General features: G+C 37.3%; 1 protein-coding gene across 4 annotated transcripts in view; it reads left to right on the top strand.

The window, feature by feature from the left end:
• The window catches only part of HECTD3 (HECT domain E3 ubiquitin protein ligase 3), a 156,143-nt gene that overhangs the window by 51,278 nt on the left and 84,728 nt on the right, over window positions 1-20,137 (top strand). For all 4 annotated transcript variants that reach the window (XM_053693558.1, XM_053693559.1, XM_053693557.1 and 1 more), the window contains exons 9-10: window positions 5,470-5,635; window positions 18,294-18,375. In XM_053693558.1, coding sequence (XP_053549533.1) covers window positions 5,470-5,635; window positions 18,294-18,375 — 248 coding nt within the window. The remainder of the gene's footprint in view (window positions 1-5,469; window positions 5,636-18,293; window positions 18,376-20,137) is intronic.

Genomic DNA, 20,137 nt, shown 5'->3' with positions numbered 1-20,137 from the left:
CTTTTGCACGAATTCATCTAAGACCATTACAACTGTGCATGCTCAGACAGTGGAATGGGGATTATACAGACTTGTCTCCGACGATCCAAGTAGATCAAAGAACCAGAGATTCACTCCGTTGGTGGCAGAACCTGGACAACCTGTCACAGGGAATGAGCTTCCGCAGACCAGAGTGGGTCATTGTCACGACTGACGCCAGTCTGGTGGGCTGGGGCGCGGTCTGGGAACCCCTGAAAGCTCAGGGGCTATGGTCCCGGGAAGAATCTCTTCTCCCGATAAACATTCTGGAACTGCGAGCGATATTCAATGCTCTCAAAGCTTGGCCTCAACTAGCAAAGGCCAAATTCATAAGGTTTCAATCAGACAACATGACGACTGTTGCATATATCAACCATCAAGGGGGAACAAGGAGTTCCCTGGCGATGGAGGAAGTGACCAAAATAATTCAATGGGCGGAGAATCACTCCTGCCACTTGTCTGCAATCCACATCCCAGGAGTGGAAAATTGGGAAGCGGATTTTCTGAGTCGTCAGACTTTCCATCCGGGGGAGTGGGAACTCCATCCGGAAATCTTTGCCCAAATAACTCAATTATGGGGCATTCCAGACATGGACCTGATGGCGTCTCGTCAGAACTTCAAGGTTCCTTGCTACGGGTCCAGATCCAGGGATCCCAGGGCGACTCTAGTAGATGCACTGATAGCGCCTTGGACCTTCAACCTAGCTTATGTATTCCCACCGTTCCCTCTCATTCCCAGGCTGGTAGCCAGGATCAATCAAGAGAGGGCTTCGGTGATCTTGATAGCTCCTGCGTGGCCACGCAGAACTTGGTATGCAGACCTGGTGAATATGTCATCGGCTCCACCATGGAAGCTACCTTTGAGACAGGACCTTCTTGTTCAAGGTCCATTCGAACATCCGAATCTGGCTTCACTCCAACTGACTGCTTGGAGATTGAATGCTTGATTTTATCAAAGCGTGGGTTTTCAGATTCTGTCATTGATACTCTTGTTCAGGCTAGAAAGCCGGTAACTAGGAAAATTTACCATAAAATATGGAAAAAGTATATTTGTTGGTGTGAATCTAAAGGATTCACATGGAACAAGATAAAAATTCCGAAAATTCTATCCTTTCTACAGGAGGGTTTGGAGAAAGGATTATCTGCAAGTTCTTTGAAGGGACAGATTTCTGCTTTATCTGTTTTACTTCACAAAAAACTGGCAGCTGTGCCAGATGTTCAAGCTTTTGTTCAGGCTCTGGTTAGAATCAAGCCTGTTTACAAACCTTTGACTCCTCCTTGGAGTCTCAATTTAGTTCTTTCAGTTCTTCAAGGGGTTCCGTTTGAACCCTTACATTCCATAGATATTAAGTTACTATCTTGGAAAGTTTTGTTTTTGGTTGCAATTTCTTCTGCTAGAAGAGTTTCAGAGTTATCTGCTCTGCAGTGTTCTCCTCCTTATCTGGTGTTCCATGCAGATAAGGTGGTTTTGCGTACTAAACCTGGTTTTCTTCCGAAAGTTGTTTCTAACAAAAACATTAACCAGGAGATAGTTGTGCCTTCTTTGTGTCCGAAACCAGTTTCAAAGAAGGAACGTTTGTTACACAATTTGGATGTAGTTCGTGCTCTAAAATTCTATTTAGAGGCTACAAAGGATTTCAGACAAACATCTTCTTTGTTTGTTGTTTATTCTGGTAAAAGGAGAGGTCAAAAAGCAACTTCTACCTCTCTCTCTCTTTTTGGCTTAAAAGCATCATCCGATTGGCTTATGAGACTGCCGGACGGCAGCCTCCTGAAAGAATCACAGCTCACTCCACTAGGGCTGTGGCTTCCACATGGGCCTTCAAGAACGAGGCTTCTGTTGATCAGATATGTAAGGCAGCGACTTGGTCTTCACTGCACACTTTTACCAAATTTTACAAATTTGATACTTTTGCTTCTTCTGAGGCTATTTTTGGGAGAAAGGTTTTGCAAGCCGTGGTGCCTTCCATCTAGGTGACCTGATTTGCTCCCTCCCATCATCCGTGTCCTAAAGCTTTGGTATTGGTTCCCACAAGTAAGGATGACGCCGTGGACCGGACACACCTATGTTGGAGAAAACAGAATTTATGCTTACCTGATAAATTACTTTCTCCAACGGTGTGTCCGGTCCACGGCCCGCCCTGGTTTTTTTAATCAGGTCTGATGAATTATTTTCTCTAACTACAGTCACCACGGTATCATATGATTTCTCCTATGCATATTCCTCCTTTACGTCGGTCGAATGACTGGGGTAGGCGGAGCCTAGGAGGGATCATGTGACCAGCTTTGCTGGGCTCTTTGCCATTACCTGTTGGGGAAGAGAATATCCCACAAGTAAGGATGACGCCGTGGACCGGACACACCGTTGGAGAAAGTAATTTATCAGGTAAGCATAAATTCTGTTTTCCATACAGGTCGTGCAAGTAAAAGTAAACTTTGCTATAACATTGTAAGTATTTTCACTTTAAGAAGGATAAATTTTTCCATACAGGTCGTGCAAGTAAAAGTAAACTTTGCTATAACATTGTAAGTATTTTCACTTTAAGAAGGATAAATAACTATAGACTATGCAAAATTATGAGGCAGGACAGTCAGATTTAAACACTTCACAGATTTTCAGATGTTTAATTTCTCTTAGAAATATAAACCTTTTTGCACTATCAATAGAGAACAAAAATTAGACCATTACTTCAAGAAAATTATTGCACAGATCTTACAGCCCTCTTAGAACAAAACAGATGATCGTTTGAGGACAACGCTCCCTATACAAACGTGTAAACACCTGCCATAGGTATTTATAACAGAAGACACTTTCTTTAGTTTGTAATAGGTAGCTGTGGCAGCATCAGACAAGCTGTATAACTCTCTTGAAAATACCTTATTCCAATGCAGTAAATATACAATAGATATTCTTTGAGACAGAGGTCAGGTCCAATAATTCACCAAACTGAAGACCTTAGAATAACTTCTGGAGCTACAGCTTCAGTAAGCTCACCATGTGAGGTTAGACAGGAACCGGGTACCGGTTGCTCACCGCGACCTAATAATTCACTACCTCCGGCAATGTTCAGGCCTCTAGTGCTTTTGCCTGCATTCTGAAGCTTAGGGATAAAACAAACACCTCCTCAGCTTGCTCACTGAGTATTTTGGTCGGTGATACACAGCCGTAAAGAGCTAGGTAGATCTACCCAGGTTTTTACAGACCACCTCTCAGCAATCTTTAACTGCAGCCACTCATGCCTCATACAAAGTGCAAGCCACTAGAGCCACTTACGGTACTCTGGGCATCATGAATCGCCTCTCCAACTTTGTTAGTCGGATCAAAGGGCAACAAAAGTTTAGTGTGATGCCGTCAATCATTTGTCCACTCTGGCTCTGGGGCTAGTCATGTCTCTACGTGAGAGTGTTGTTACGGCCCAACCAATTGCTGACAGGCTTTGCCTTCTGGGTGCCGGTTTGGCTTTTGGTGTCGACACCCCTTATGCAGTCTATCCAGGGCTCAATCCACCTCCAACTGCCTTGAAGCTTGGCTTGATGCCACCCTAGGATACAATAGTGTTCCAGTGACGCTGATACTGACCAGGTAGGCCTGGGACAAAGGCCTTCAGTTTCCTGTACGATGACCGGGGTTGCTGTTGCTCCTAGAATGGATATGGAGCACTGCTTGCAAGCTGCTCTGACCGTGAGCTTGGGAATCCGATGGCCGCACATAGTGTAAGGCCCCAAGCATATACTTGCTGGGTAGTAGGTATGAAGGGCTTAGCTCTGTCCCACAAGAGTTGTAACACAAAGCACCCGTTTGTGACTCCGCCCCTTCCGGTCAGAACATACCATGAAATATTGGTACTCTTAACCTATTTAGTAACACAGCCTTTAGAGACAATAACTGCAGTCAAGCACTTCCTGTAGCTCTGATTAAGATTTCTACATTATTTGACTATGATTTTGGACCACTCTTCTTGTGTAAACTGCTCCAGTTCCTTTAGGTTTGATGGGTTCCTTTTCCCAACTTCAAGTTTCAGCTCTTTCCATGGATATTTGATGGCATTCAGATTTGGACTCATAGAAAGCCACTTCAGAATGGTCCAATGTTTTCTGCTCATCCATTCTTGGGTGTTTTTTGAGATGTTGCGGGTCATTATCCTGCTGGATGACCCATGACCTGAGACTGACACACAGCTTTCTGATACTGAGCAGTACATTTTGCTTGAGAATGTCTTCATAATCTTCTGATTGTATTGTGCCCTGCACAGATTCTAGAGACCCAGTGTCAGAGGCAGCAAAGCAACCCCAAAACATTACTGAGCCTTCTCAATGTTTCATGGTAGGGGATGCTTCCCTTTTCTATTAAAGTTTCTTTTTTCCTTCTGTAATCTTGGAGTTTTTGTGATATGCCAAATCCTCCCAGAAGGACTGTAGCTTGTCAACGTGCATTTTTGCAATCTCCAGTCATGCTTTTTCTCTCTTAAAATGCAAGGGTACTGATGATTATGGCCACATCTGTATATAAAACATCAGAATGATTCAGACAACCTATTCCTTTTCCCCACTGCATGCTGTAGACATTAAATTACCAGCATAAAAAGTGACAGTGTTCTTTGTACAATGGACTTCAGAACTAGGTTTCGTGTTCTTAAATTCTTCTGAAGTTTTCAATCTTAGAGTATCCCAATGGTTCTCCTTAATATGGTTTCCAGTTTTATTAGATGAACATATTTCCATGAGTAGATGTTTATTTCATGTTTTTCTTATATTTTCTAGAAACAACCTATTTACTCAGTTTAGAACATGCTATTTTCTTACCCATATAGATCCATGACTGCTAATCTGTGATTTAATTATTTAGCGTTTAGGATTTATTGGTTTATATTTGCCATGACTAATGTACAAGAAAATAGATATTTTCTTATCAATAAATCTGTTCATATTGGATTACAGCTTCTGCCTTGCTATTAATATATATATAAAAGGGCCTAGGTTTACATCCATATCTGTTACAGTCCTTTTAATTTTTTTTTCTGCCAGTTTGACTGTATGTTTGGAACATATGCTGCTGTTGTGCTGTAAACTGGGATGTGTGAAGGGTTTGTTACATTGATTTATTTTTATCTATTCACATTTGTCTGTAGCTAGATAGAAAAAAAAACATTTATTTCTACCTGCCACGTGTTGTCTCTAAATGTAAAATACTTGTGGTCTCTGAATTTCTTTAACTACTGTAAATATATATTTTGCATATACTCATGTAATCTACTACCTTGTAATTAAGACCTTGAAATCTCTGTTCACTTTAATTAAATTACACAATATTTAAACCATTAATCTTTCTAATTTTTTTAAATATTAATTATGTTTTCATTGGAAGTGATATAAAGGGAGACACCAATGAGATAATAGGATTGTTGCCTGAAACATTTCTGTGAATATAAATCTATGTGGATTTCTCCATAGATGAGGGCATTGATGTTCGTATCCATGGGATAAAGATAAAATCTTCCAAGGAAAGAGATCTGGGGCTCACTGCTGATATGTTCCAGCCGGCCAACTTAGTGCGATATCCAAGACTGGAGGCCATTGACCCAGATGTTTTATATCGAAGAGCTGTGCTCATACAGAGGTCAGAAACTATGTAAAGCTATTTATTTATATCCATATTCTATATCCGCAAGTATGCACAGCCTTGCAAATCATATGCATAGAAAATGTATTGTTAGAAAATAATTTAAAGGGACAGTTAAGTCAACATTAAACTTAGTCCTAGATGAGCTCAGGAGTGTGCACGTGTCTTTAGCTATCTGGCAGCAGTGTTTGCAACAACATTTATAGCAATGTTATACACAGTTACAAACACAGAATGCTAAAAACATGTGCACGCTCCTAAGATCCTATCTGCTTACCTAGCTTTTTTTCTTCAACAAATGATATTAGAAGAACAAACAATTTTGATAATAGAAGTATATTGGAAAGTTGTTAATAATTGCATGTTCTAAGTGAATCATAAACGTTATTGACTTTACTGTCATTTTAAAATTGTAATTTTGTTAGGAAAATTGCATTGTTTTGCAGCCAATGGATTAACCCATTGAAAAAACTTTTGAATATTGTTTATTTTAGCTCCTGCACTTCAGCCATTTAGGGATAATTTGTATCAAGCAATCACTTTGTAGAATATTTAAACAGAGAAGGGAAATAAATTATTTAAAGGGACATTTTCTATGCACAAATGAAAAAGCAGTGACTAAATATATTAATCTTGTTTTTGTATTAAAGGGTCAGTAAAGTAAATTAAATGATTCAGTTAAAAATGTTCCACTTTACTGCTATTTTCAAACTTTCTTTGTTTTCTAGGTATTTTTTGTTGATGAGTAAATCTAGGTAAGCTCATAGGACCTCAGTATTGAGCATGTCTTTGGTATTCTATGGCAGCAGTGTTTGCAGCAATGTAGTTACATATGCTGCTGCCATAGAATACCATGTGCATACTCCTGAGGCCCTATGAGCCTACCTGGGTATCACAAAGATTCCAAGAGAATGAAGCAAATGTAAACTTGCACACTTTTTTCTTTGTAAACTATGAAGGTTTAGTTTTGACTTCACTGTCCCTTTAAGAAGGTTTAAGGGATAGTGTACATAAGAAAAAGCGGCACCCAAAGGCGCATAAAACCCCAAAAATGATTCTGATGGAGAATACAATTGAAAACAACTTTCCTATTTACTTATATTATCACATTTGCTTCATTCCTTCTGTATCATTTGCTGAAGGAGCAGCATCTCGCTACTGGGAGCTAGCTGAACAAATTACATCAGCCAATGACAAGAGGCATATATGTGTAGCCACCAATGAGCAGCTATCTCCCAGAAACGTATTGCAGCTCCTCAGCATACCTAGATATGATTTTCTACAAAGGATACCAAGAAAACAAAGCAAATGTGATAACATGTTTATCTGAATAATGAAAGAAAATTGTGTCCTGTCCTTTTAAATTTACCTTATATTCTATAATCACTTATGCACTTCCTGCTAATGATCATTTACTTCCTATGAAGGCTTTGATTCAATGTAATTTAAACATATTTGACTTCCCAGATTCCTCTTGGTAAGAAATAAACATGTTTATATGTTGCTCTTCCATTTGTAATTTCCCTTTAAGTATCACAGACTCACTCCCGCCTCTAGAGGGAGCCGTACACGTTCTGTATGTACAAGTACAGATGCAAACCGCTATCACAGACACACTCCCACCTCTAGAGGGAGCCGTACACATTCTGTATGTACAAGTACAGATGCAAACCGCTATCACAGACACACTCCCGCCTCTAGAGGGAGCCGGACACGTACTGTATGTACAAGTACAGATGCAAACCGCTATCACAGACACACTCCCACCTCTAGAGGGAGCCGTACACGTATTGTATGTACAAGTACAGATGCAAACCGCTATCACAGACACACTCCCGCCTCTAGAGGGAGCCGTACACGTACTGTATGTACAAGTACAGATGCAAACCGCTCGAGACAAGAGAAGGCTGAACTTTACAATATTTGTATATTTACATCTGTGAAATGTGGCAGCTTCGTAGGGAATAGGACCAAGTATAAACAATATCTTATGCAATGTAGGCAACATTTACATAATACAGATTGTACATGTAACCTAATACTTCTGTATACATAGCATCATTAGATAGTACAGTACTGTATTTACATAATACAACTTGTACATGTAACCTAATACTTCTGTATACATAGCATCATTAGATAGTACAGTACTGCATTTACATAATACAACTTGTACATGTAACCTAATACTTCTGTATACATAGCATCATTAGATAGTACAGTACTGCATTTACATAATACAACTTGTACATGTCACCTAATACTTCTGTATACATAGCATCATTAGATAGTACAGTACTGCATTTACATAATACAGCTTGTACATGTCACCTAATACTTCTGTATACATAGCATCATTAGATAGTACAGTACTGCATTTACATAATACAGCTTGTACATGTAACCTAATACTTCTGTATACATAGCATCATTAGATAGTACAGTACTGCATTTGCATATTACAGCTTGTACATGTAACCTAATACTTCTGTATACATAGCATCATTAGATAGTACAGTACTGCATTTACATAATACAGCTTGTACATGTAACCTAATACTTCTGTATACATAGCATCATTAGATAGTACAGTACTGCATTTACATAATACAGTTTGTACATGTAACCTAATACTTCTGTATACTTAGCATCATTAGATAGTGCAGTACTGCATTTGCATATTACAGCTTGTATATGTAACCTAATACTTCTGTATACATAGCATCATTAGATAGTACAGTACTGCATTTGCATATTACAGCTTGTACATGTAACCTAATACTTCTGTATACATAGCATCATTAGATAGTACAGTACTGCATTTACATAATACAGCTTGTACATGTCACCTAATACTTCTGTATACATAGCATCATTAGATAGTACAGTACTGCATTTACATAATACAGCTTGTACATGTCACCTAATACTTCTGTATACATAGCATCATTAGATAGTACAGTACTGCATTTACATAATACAGCTTGTACATGTCACCTAATACTTCTGTATACATAGCATCATTAGATAGTACAGTACTGCATTTACATAATACAGCTTGTACATGTAACCTAATACTTATGTATACATAGCATCATTAGATAGTACAGTACTGCATTTACATAATACAGCTTGTACATGTAACCTAATACTTCTGTATACATAGCATCATTAGATAGTACAGTACTGCATTTACATAATACAGCCCCCAAGGCAGAACATACAGTGATCTGAGATGTCATCGCAGAAAATGCAGCATGTCTGCAGAAAGAATAGGACACATGTAGGAACTCTTAGCACTTTCACTTTACAGCACTGCTCCACATTAGACTGTTCACTTCAAACAGAGCTTTGCTCTTTCTGCACTGTGTTAGTTTTCCTTAACAGTGAGTCCAGAGCAAAGTGCTGTTTGAAGAGAACAGTCAAATATGGAGCAGAGCTGCAAAGCACCAGTACATTTATTGTTGACTGGCTCTCCGGGTATCTTTTAACCCTCCCCCTTAGCCTTTCCTGACCTACAAAACTGTGGCTTCTGAATGCACCTTTTTTATTACTACATTTCTACCTTGTGATGTTAGATTAAAAGAAAAGTAAACATTTTTTATTTGAGAGATTTTAAAAACTTAGCTTTTCTCTCCAGTTAATCAACACATTGCACTTGAGCTGGTGCTTTAGTGTAACTGCCTAAGTTACAATTGAATTTTATTTGAAAATGACCTGCAGAAAAATGTTCTAAAAAAATCTCATCGCAGAAAGTGAAGAAAAGTTCTGCCTCTGGGAATACAGCTTGTACATGTAACCTAATACTTCTGTATACATAGCATCATTAGATAGTACAGTACTCCATTTGCATATTACAGCTTGTACATGTAACCTAATACTTCTGTATACATAGCATCATTAGATAGTACAGTACTGCATTTGCATATTACAGCTTGTACATGTAACCTAATACTTCTGTATACATAGCATCATTAGATAGTACAGTACTGCATTTGCATATTACAGCTTGTACATGTAACCTAATACTTCTGTATACATAGCATCATTAGATAGTACATTACTGCATTTACATAATATAGCTTGTACATGTAACCTAATACTTCTGTATACATAACATCATTAGATAGTGCAGTACTGCATTTACATAATACAGCTTGTACATGTCACCTAATACTTCTGTATACATAGCATCATTAGATAGTACAGTACTGCATTTGCATATTACAGCTTGTACATGTAACCTAATACTTCTGTATACATAGCATCATTAGATAGTACAGTACTGCATTTACATATTACAGCTTGTACATGTAACCTAATACTTCTGTATACATAGCATCATTAGATAGTACAGTACTGCATTTACATAATACAGCTTGTACATGTAACCTAATACTTCTGTATACATAGCATCATTAGATAGTACAGTACTGCATTTGCATATTACAGCTTGTACATGTAACCTTATACTTCTGTATACATAGCATCATTAGATAGTACAGTACTACATTTACATATTACAGCTTGTACATGTAACCTAATACTTCTGTATACATAGCATCATTAGATAGTACAGTACTGCATTTGCATATTACAGCTTGTACATGTAACCTAATACTTCTGTATACATAGCATCATTAGATAGTACAGTACTGCATTTGCATAATACAGCTTGTACATGTAACCTAATACTTCTGTATACATAGCATCATTAGATAGTACAGTACTGCATTTACATAATACAACTTGTACATGTAACCTAATACTTCTGTATACATAGCATCATTAGATAGTACAGTACTGCATTTACATAATACAGCTTGTATATGTAACCTAATACTTCTGTATACATAGCATCATTAGATAGTACAGTACTGCATTTGCATAATACAGCTTGTACATGTAACCTAATACTTCTGTATACATAGCATCATTAGATAGTACAGTACTGCATTTGCATATTACAGCTTGTACATGTAACCTAATACTTCTGTATACATAGCATCATTAGATAGTACAGTACTGCATTTACATATTACAGCTTGTATATGTAACCTAATACTTCTGTATACATAGCATCATTAGATAGTACAGTACTGCATTTACATAATACAGCTTGTACATGTAACCTAATACTTCTGTATACATAGCATCATTAGATAGCACAGTACTGCATTTACATAATATAGCTTGTACATGTAACCTAATACTTCTGTATACATAACATCATTAGATAGTACAGTACTGCATTTACATAATACAGCTTGTACATGTAACCTAATACTTCTGTATACATAGCATCATTAGATAGTACAGTACTGCATTTGCATATTACAGCTTGTACATGTCACCTAATACTTCTGTATACATAGCATCATTAGATAGTACAGTACTGCATTTGCATATTACAGCTTGTACATGTCACCTAATACTTCTGTATACATAGCATCATTAGATAGTACAGTACTGTATTTACATAATACAGCTTGTACATGTAACCTAGTACTTCTGTATACATAGCATCATTAGATAGTACAGTACTGCATTTACATAATACAGCTTGTACATGTCACCTAATACTTCTGTATACATAGCATTATTAGATAGTACAGTACTGCATTTGCATATTACAGCTTGTACATGTAACCTAATACTTCTGTATACATAGCATCATTAGATAGTACAGTACTGTATTTACATAATACAGCTTGTACATGTAACCTAATACTTCTGTATACATAGCATCATTAGATAGTACAGTACTGCATTTACATAATACAGCTTGTACATGTCACCTAATACTTCTGTATACATAGCATCATTAGATAGTACAGTACTGCATTTACATAATACAGCTTGTACATGTCACCTAATACTTCTGTATACATAGCATCATTAGATAGTACAGTACTGCATTTGCATATTACAGCTTGTACATGTAACCTAATACTTCTGTATACATAGCATCATTAGGTAGTACAGTACTGCATTTACATAATACAGCTTGTATATGTAACCTAATACTTCTGTATACATAGCATCATTAGATAGTACAGTACTGCATTTACATAATACAGCTTGTACATGTAACCTAATACTTCTGTATACATAGCATCATTAGATAGCACAGTACTGCATTTACATAATATAGCTTGTACATGTAACCTAATACTTCTGTATACATAGCATCATTAGATAGTACAGTACTGCATTTGCATATTACAGCTTGTACATGTCACCTAATACTTCTGTATACATAGCATCATTAGATAGTACAGTACTGCATTTGCATATTACAGCTTGTACATGTAACCTAATACTTATGTATACATAGCATCATTAGATAGTACAGTACTGCATTTGCATATTACAGCTTGTACATGTAACCTAATACTTCTGTATACATAGCATCATTAGATAGTACAGTACTGCATTTGCATATTACAGCTTGTACATGTAACCTAATACTTCTGTATACATAGCATCATTAGATAGTACAGTACTGCATTTACATATTACAGCTTGTACATGTCACCTAATACTTCTGTATACATAGCATCATTAGATAGTACAGTACTGCATTTGCATATTACAGCTTGTACATGTCACCTAATACTTCTGTATACATAGCATCATTAGATAGTACAGTACTGTATTTGCATATTACAGCTTGTACATGTCACCTAATACTTCTGTATACATAGCATCATTAGATAGTACATTACTGCATTTACATAATACAGCTTGTACATGTAACCTAATACTTCTGTATACATAGCATCATTAGATAGTACAGTACTGCATTTACATATTACAGCTTGTACATGTAACCTAATACTTCTGTATACATAGCATCATTAGATAGTACAGTACTGCATTTGCATATTACAGCTTGTACATGTAACCTAATACTTCTGTATACATAGCATCATTAGATAGTACAGTACTGCATTTGCATAATACAGCTTGTACATGTAACCTAATACTTCTGTATACATAGCATCATTAGATAGTACAGTACTGCATTTACATAATACAACTTGTACATGTAACCTAATACTTCTGTATACATAGCATCATTAGATAGTACAGTACTGCATTTACATAATACAGCTTGTATATGTAACCTAATACTTCTGTATACATAGCATCATTAGATAGTACAGTACTGCATTTGCATAATACAGCTTGTACATGTAACCTAATACTTCTGTATACATAGCATCATTAGATAGTACAGTACTGCATTTGCATATTACAGCTTGTACATGTAACCTAATACTTCTGTATACATAGCATCATTAGATAGTACAGTACTGCATTTACATATTACAGCTTGTATATGTAACCTAATACTTCTGTATACATAGCATCATTAGATAGTACAGTACTGCATTTACATAATACAGCTTGTACATGTAACCTAATACTTCTGTATACATAGCATCATTAGATAGCACAGTACTGCATTTACATAATATAGCTTGTACATGTAACCTAATACTTCTGTATACATAACATCATTAGATAGTACAGTACTGCATTTACATAATACAGCTTGTACATGTAACCTAATACTTCTGTATACATAGCATCATTAGATAGTACAGTACTGCATTTGCATATTACAGCTTGTACATGTCACCTAATACTTCTGTATACATAGCATCATTAGATAGTACAGTACTGCATTTGCATATTACAGCTTGTACATGTCACCTAATACTTCTGTATACATAGCATCATTAGATAGTACAGTACTGTATTTACATAATACAGCTTGTACATGTAACCTAGTACTTCTGTATACATAGCATCATTAGATAGTACAGTACTGCATTTACATAATACAGCTTGTACATGTCACCTAATACTTCTGTATACATAGCATCATTAGATAGTACAGTACTGCATTTGCATATTACAGCTTGTACATGTAACCTAATACTTCTGTATACATAGCATCATTAGATAGTACAGTACTGTATTTACATAATACAGCTTGTACATGTAACCTAATACTTCTGTATACATAGCATCATTAGATAGTACAGTACTGCATTTACATAATACAGCTTGTACATGTCACCTAATACTTCTGTATACATAGCATCATTAGATAGTACAGTACTGCATTTACATAATACAGCTTGTACATGTCACCTAATACTTCTGTATACATAGCATCATTAGATAGTACAGTACTGCATTTGCATATTACAGCTTGTACATGTAACCTAATACTTCTGTATACATAGCATCATTAGATAGTACAGTACTGCATTTACATAATACAGCTTGTACATGTCACCTAATACTTCTGTATACATAGCATCATTAGATAGTACAGTACTGCATTTACATAATACAGCTTGTACATGTCACCTAATACTTCTGTATACATAGCATCATTAGATAGTACAGTACTGCATTTACATAATACAGCTTGTATATGTAACCTAATACTTCTGTATACATAGCATCATTAGATAGTACAGTACTGCATTTACATAATACAGCTTGTACATGTAACCTAATACTTCTGTATACATAGCATCATTAGATAGCACAGTACTGCATTTACATAATATAGCTTGTACATGTAACCTAATACTTCTGTATACATAGCATCATTAGATAGTACAGTACTGCATTTGCATATTACAGCTTGTACATGTCACCTAATACTTCTGTATACATAGCATCATTAGATAGTACAGTACTGCATTTGCATATTACAGCTTGTACATGTAACCTAATACTTATGTATACATAGCATCATTAGATAGTACAGTACTGCATTTGCATATTACAGCTTGTACATGTAACCTAATACTTCTGTATACATAGCATCATTAGATAGTACAGTACTGCATTTGCATATTACAGCTTGTACATGTAACCTAATACTTCTGTATACATAGCATCATTAGATAGTACAGTACTGCATTTACATATTACAGCTTGTACATGTCACCTAATACTTCTGTATACATAGCATCATTAGATAGTACAGTACTGCATTTGCATATTACAGCTTGTACATGTCACCTAATACTTCTGTATACATAGCATCATTAGATAGTACATTACTGCATTTACATAATACAGCTTGTACATGTAACCTAATACTTCTGTATACATAGCATCATTAGATAGTACAGTACTGCATTTACATATTACAGCTTGTACATGTAACCTAATACTTCTGTATACATAACATCATTAGATAGTACAGTACTGCATTTACATAATACAGCTTGTACATGTCACCTAATACTTCTGTATACATAGCATCATTAGATAGTACAGTACTGCATTTACATATTACAGCTTGTACATGTAACCTAATACTTCTGTATACATAGCATCATTAGATAGTACAGTACTGTAACCAGACAAATATAGACTAGCATTTGCATGTTTCAAGACAGAAAAACAAAGATGCAGGTGTTCTATCAGATAAGCAAACATATCAGATCAGCAAACAGAAGTGACGTTTCGTCAGCTGTCTGATCGCAAATACTCACCGCGCATACGCTCCTCTTCATCATTGCATGCCAAGGCCAGCACGTCACAACCCATCAGATTCTTGGACAGTGTTCAAAGTGTATGCAGCCGCGTGCTAACAACATAGCCATCAGATTGTTATACACTTGTTAGAGCCCATGTGCGAAATACTAACACGTTTACAAACGCCTTTATATAGAACTAGGCGATAAGCCTGCCCGGAGGGCAGTCTATTAAAAAAAACTACAAACCCCAAAGCACAAATTACACAAAATAAAAATAAAATTACAGAAAAAAATAAACAAACCTATGCAAAATAAAAAAATTAAACCTAAACTAATACCCCTATAAAAAATAAAAAAATAAATAAAAAAACACCCCATAAACTAATACTAAACTACCAATAGCCCTTAAAAGGGCTTTTGTAGGGCATTGCCCTAAGTTAAACAACTCTTTTACCTAAACAAATTACCAATTACGCCCTAATAGTAAAATCCCCCACCCACCAAACCCCCCAAAATAAAAAAACCTAACACTAAAAAATAAATAAACTACCCATTGCCCCTAAAATGGCATTCAGCTCTTTTACTGCCCTTAAAAAGACAATCGGCTCTTTTCCAGCCCAAAAAACCCTAATCTAAAAAAAAAGCCACCCCAAAACATAAAAAAAAAGCCTAAGACTAGGCCCCAATTAGGTACTCATCGTTCCTGTAATCCGGCGGAGTAGCCTTCTTCCAGGCGGCTCCATCACCTTTTATCTTCATCTGGAAAGAAGGCGGTGAGGAGCGGAGGTGTGGAGCTGTCTTCCCCGTTGCATGGATCCTCAGCGGCGGCGGTCCATGGCGACGTGGAGGCTCCTCTTCATCCGATGTGAGTCGTACACTGAAGATTTGAATGCAAGGTACCGCATTTAATTTGGGGTACCTTGCATTCCTATTGACTGAAATTTTTAAATCAGCCAATAGGATTAGAGCTACTAAAATCCTATTGGCTGTTCAAATCAGCCAATATGATTTCAGTAGCTTTCATCCTATTGGCTGATTTCAAAATTTCAGCCAATAGGAATGCAAGGTACCCCAATAAATATGGGGTACCTTGCATTCAATCTTCAGTGTACAAGGTACCACATTCAATTTGGGGTACCTTGCATTCCTATTGACTGACATTTTGAAATCAGCCGATAGGATTAGAGCTACTAAAATCCTATTGGCTGTTCAAATCAGCCGATACGATTTCAGTAGCTCTCATCCTATTGGCTGATTTTAAAATTTCAGCCAATAGGAATGCAAGGTACCCCAATAAATATGGGGTACCTTGCATTCAATCTTCAGTGTGTGACGGACAATCGCATGAAGAGGGGCCTCCACGCCGCTGAGGATCTGTGCATCGGGGAAGCTAGCTCCACACCTCCGCTCTGCGCTGCCTTTGCTACGGATGAAGATAGAAGATGATAGAGCCGCCTGGAAGAAGACCTTCTCCGCCAGACTTCAGGAACGGTGAGTACCTATTTGGCGCTTAGTCTTAGGATTTTTTTTTTTTGGGGATTTTTTTTATTTTCAAGTTTAGAAATGTAATGGGCTGTAAAAGAGCTGATTGCTCTTTTTAGGGCAGTAAACAAGCTGAATGCCCTTTTAAGGGCAATGCCCATACAATTGCCTTTTTAGGGGCAATGTGTAGTTTAGGTTTTTTTAGTGTTTTTTATTTTTATTTTCGGGGGTTTGGTGGGTGAGGGGTTTTTACTGTTAGGGGGTATTTTTTTAAATGTAAAAGAGATGTTTAACTTAGGGCAATGCCCTACAAAAGGCCATTTTAAGGGCTATTGGTAGTTTAGTTTAGGGGGTGTTTTTATTTTTGGGGGGCTTTTTTATTTTCATAGGGATTTTTTTATTTTTGATAATTTTGTTTATTTTTTTCTGTAATTTTAGAGTTTATTATTCTTTGTAAGTTTAGATTATTTTTTTGTAATTTAATGTTAGGTTTTATTTAAGTGTAATTTGGTATTGGGGTTAATTTAGGGGGTGTTAGGTTAGGGGGCTTAGTAATTAAATTTAGTTATTTGCGTTGTGGGTGGTAGGCAGTTTAGGAGTTAATAGGTTAATTAGGTTTATTGCAATGTAGGGGTTTGGCGATTTAGGGGTTATTTAGGTTTATTGGGATGTGGGAGTTTGGCGGTTTAGGGGTTAATAGGTTAATTAGGTGTATTGCTATGTGGGGATTTTTCGGTTTGGGGGTTAATAGGTTAATTAGATTTATTGCAATGTGGTGGCGGTTTAGTGGTTAATAGGTTAGTTAGGTTTATTGCGTTGTGGGGGGTTAATATTTTAATGATGTTATTTGCAGATTAGGAGTTAATTACGTTATTATTTTGCTATGTTGGCGGTTTCGGTGTTTGTTAATACTTCATGCGGGATGTTAGGTTTTTTTGTTATACTACGTGCAGGCGGTTATGTTTTTTTTATTTCTTGCGGGCGGTTACGTGTTTTTTCGTTGTTTTGTATGGGCGGTTGTGTGTTTTTTTTTTGTTTTTGTTAAGGCTTCGTTTGCTAACGCTGCATCCAGGTGGATTCTTGTGGCTGCACGCGCAGCCAACATTCTTTTGGCTGCCTCACGCAGCCAACATTCCTTTGAGGATGCATGCACAACTGGTGACACCGATGGACGCGTTACAAACGCAATTATAGTATAGATAATTTAACCTGTCACTAACTGCAGCTACTGGGCATGTTTTTATAAATTATATTATAATATAATATATAAAAAAACATGAAGACTGTCCAAGAATCTGATGGGTTGTGACATGCTGGCATTGGAATGTGATGATGAAGAGGAGCGCTTGCGCAGTGAATATTTGCGATCAGACAGCTGATGGAATGTCACTTCCGTTTGCTGATCTGATATGTTTGCTATTCTGATAGAACACAGGCAAACAAGATTGTGATTTATTGGATGGAAAATTTGTCTTTTTTTTTTTTCTCATCAGAAAAAATCTAGATTCCAGCATAACTGCAGATTTTGGAATCCTGGATTTGGAAATTTGTACCTCTATTTTACTTCTGACAAACTAATGACTGTATATTGCAGTGCTGTTTTGTTGCATTTTCAGCTTGGTGTCATGTTAATAAGATGCTGTCTTTTCTGGCAGGTTCGTGAAGCTTCTGGATAACGTTCTTTACCATATAGTACCGGCCTGGGATTACAGCATAGGCACATTTAATAAACTTAAGGTAGGTGCTTTATTACTGGGGGCTGTAAGTTACTGTACAGGGCTGACACTGATCTTCCTAATGAGCAGTAAGGAAACTGCTTACACTGACAGTTTGTTTTATGAAACACAATGCTTCTTATCAGAGGCTCACCAGATGTGTTCAGCTAGCTCCCAGTAGTGCATTGCTGCTCCTGAGCCTACCTAGATATGCTTTTCAACAAAGGATACCAATAGAATGATGTACATGTACTAACAAAAGTAAATAACATCTTAAAATTGCATGTTCTCTATGAAACATGAAAGTTTAATTTGGACTTTCATGTTCCTTTAACACATTATATGCAAGTAGTAGTGCAATGATAAAATGTATTAATACAGTACATTTTCTTTCTGTACTGTAATGTCCCTTTAAGTCCATAGAGGTAGGCATATGTGCAAAAACAAAATGTTATTTTATTATTGCACTATAAGTCACTTTATTTCCATCTAAAGGGGAGGAGAGTCCACTGCTTCATTCATCACTTTTGGGAATTAAGAACCTGGCCACCAGGAGGAGGCAAAGACACCCCAACCAAAGACTTAAATACTTCCCCCACTTCCCTCATCCCCCAGTCATTCTTTGCCTTTCGTCACAGGAGGTTGGCAGAGAAGTGTCGGAAGATTCGGAGTAGTCTCTTATGGAGGTTAGTACTCTTCGCAATGGGACTGGAGTTTTATTTAGTCCTGTCAGCCTCTCAGTAAGAGCATGGGTGAAAGTTAGAGTCCGAAGATGCAGGGGGAGTTCTTCAAAACCATCCCGACTCATATTAACAGCTCCTTAAGCAATCAGCGTTGACGAGTTTCGCTGCCTGCTTTTATTCTCTCAAGTCCATGTCAGGAGCGACGCTACTAACTTGTCACACTTGAAGAGCTGTGTTCCTGTTCCACGGCGTTGATTCTGGTAAGATCGTTTCATTATATATATATATATATATATATATATATATATATATATATATATATATATATGATAGAGCAAAAAGACAGGGTCACAGTGTGACTCCTTTTATTTGTATAGAATCTAGGGTAATACCCTCAGAAGGGGGTTATGGAACAGGGGGGATTTTTATATACATGATAATGTTTATTGTGTTTTTTTTACTGAACTTGTCTGTCAGTGTGGAACAGTTAAAGAGAGTTTGATGCAGGCTTTTTTGGCGCATCTCTCGCTCAGTGCCGGGGCGGTCCTGCATGGTACTCCATGTGACCGGGTATGGCCTCAGTAACTTCCTCTTTCTCAACCTGTGTTCGGAGGAGACAAAAGCTGTTTCTTGTAGTCCGGGTCATAGGAGGTGATGAGTGCCCCGGCCATTGGGATATAAAGGTGCCATTTAATCAATAATCAAGTCCGTAATAAAGGCGCAAGCTATGGAGGACTCTGATATGTTGGAGGATACTCCTTCTTTATCTAAACCTACTAACTGTGTATACTGTGAGGAGGTGCCGGTGGAACCGCCGTTACAACTCTGTTCCACATGTTATGACAATATTATTATTTCTAAAAAAGTATTTAGTACAACTGAGCCGTCCAACTCTGAGGATTCTCCGTCCCGCGAGGTGCGTTCCCTACAAGCATCTCCGAATACACAAGCAGTTCCCCAGGGCACTACTAATCCCTCCCATGGGAGGGGCCCTTTGGCCTCCAGACTTCGCCGATCAGTTGCAGACGGCATTTTCTGCGGCCATAAATGCGATGCCTCTTCCTACTAATCGCAAGCAGAAGGTATGGCACTGCTATCCGT

Source organism: Bombina bombina, chromosome 10 (genome assembly GCF_027579735.1).
Source record: "Bombina bombina isolate aBomBom1 chromosome 10, aBomBom1.pri, whole genome shotgun sequence".
Classification (NCBI taxonomy): domain Eukaryota; kingdom Metazoa; phylum Chordata; class Amphibia; order Anura; family Bombinatoridae; genus Bombina; species Bombina bombina.
Note: the sequence above shows the minus strand (reverse complement) of the source record. Positions and strands in the feature narration are given on the sequence as shown.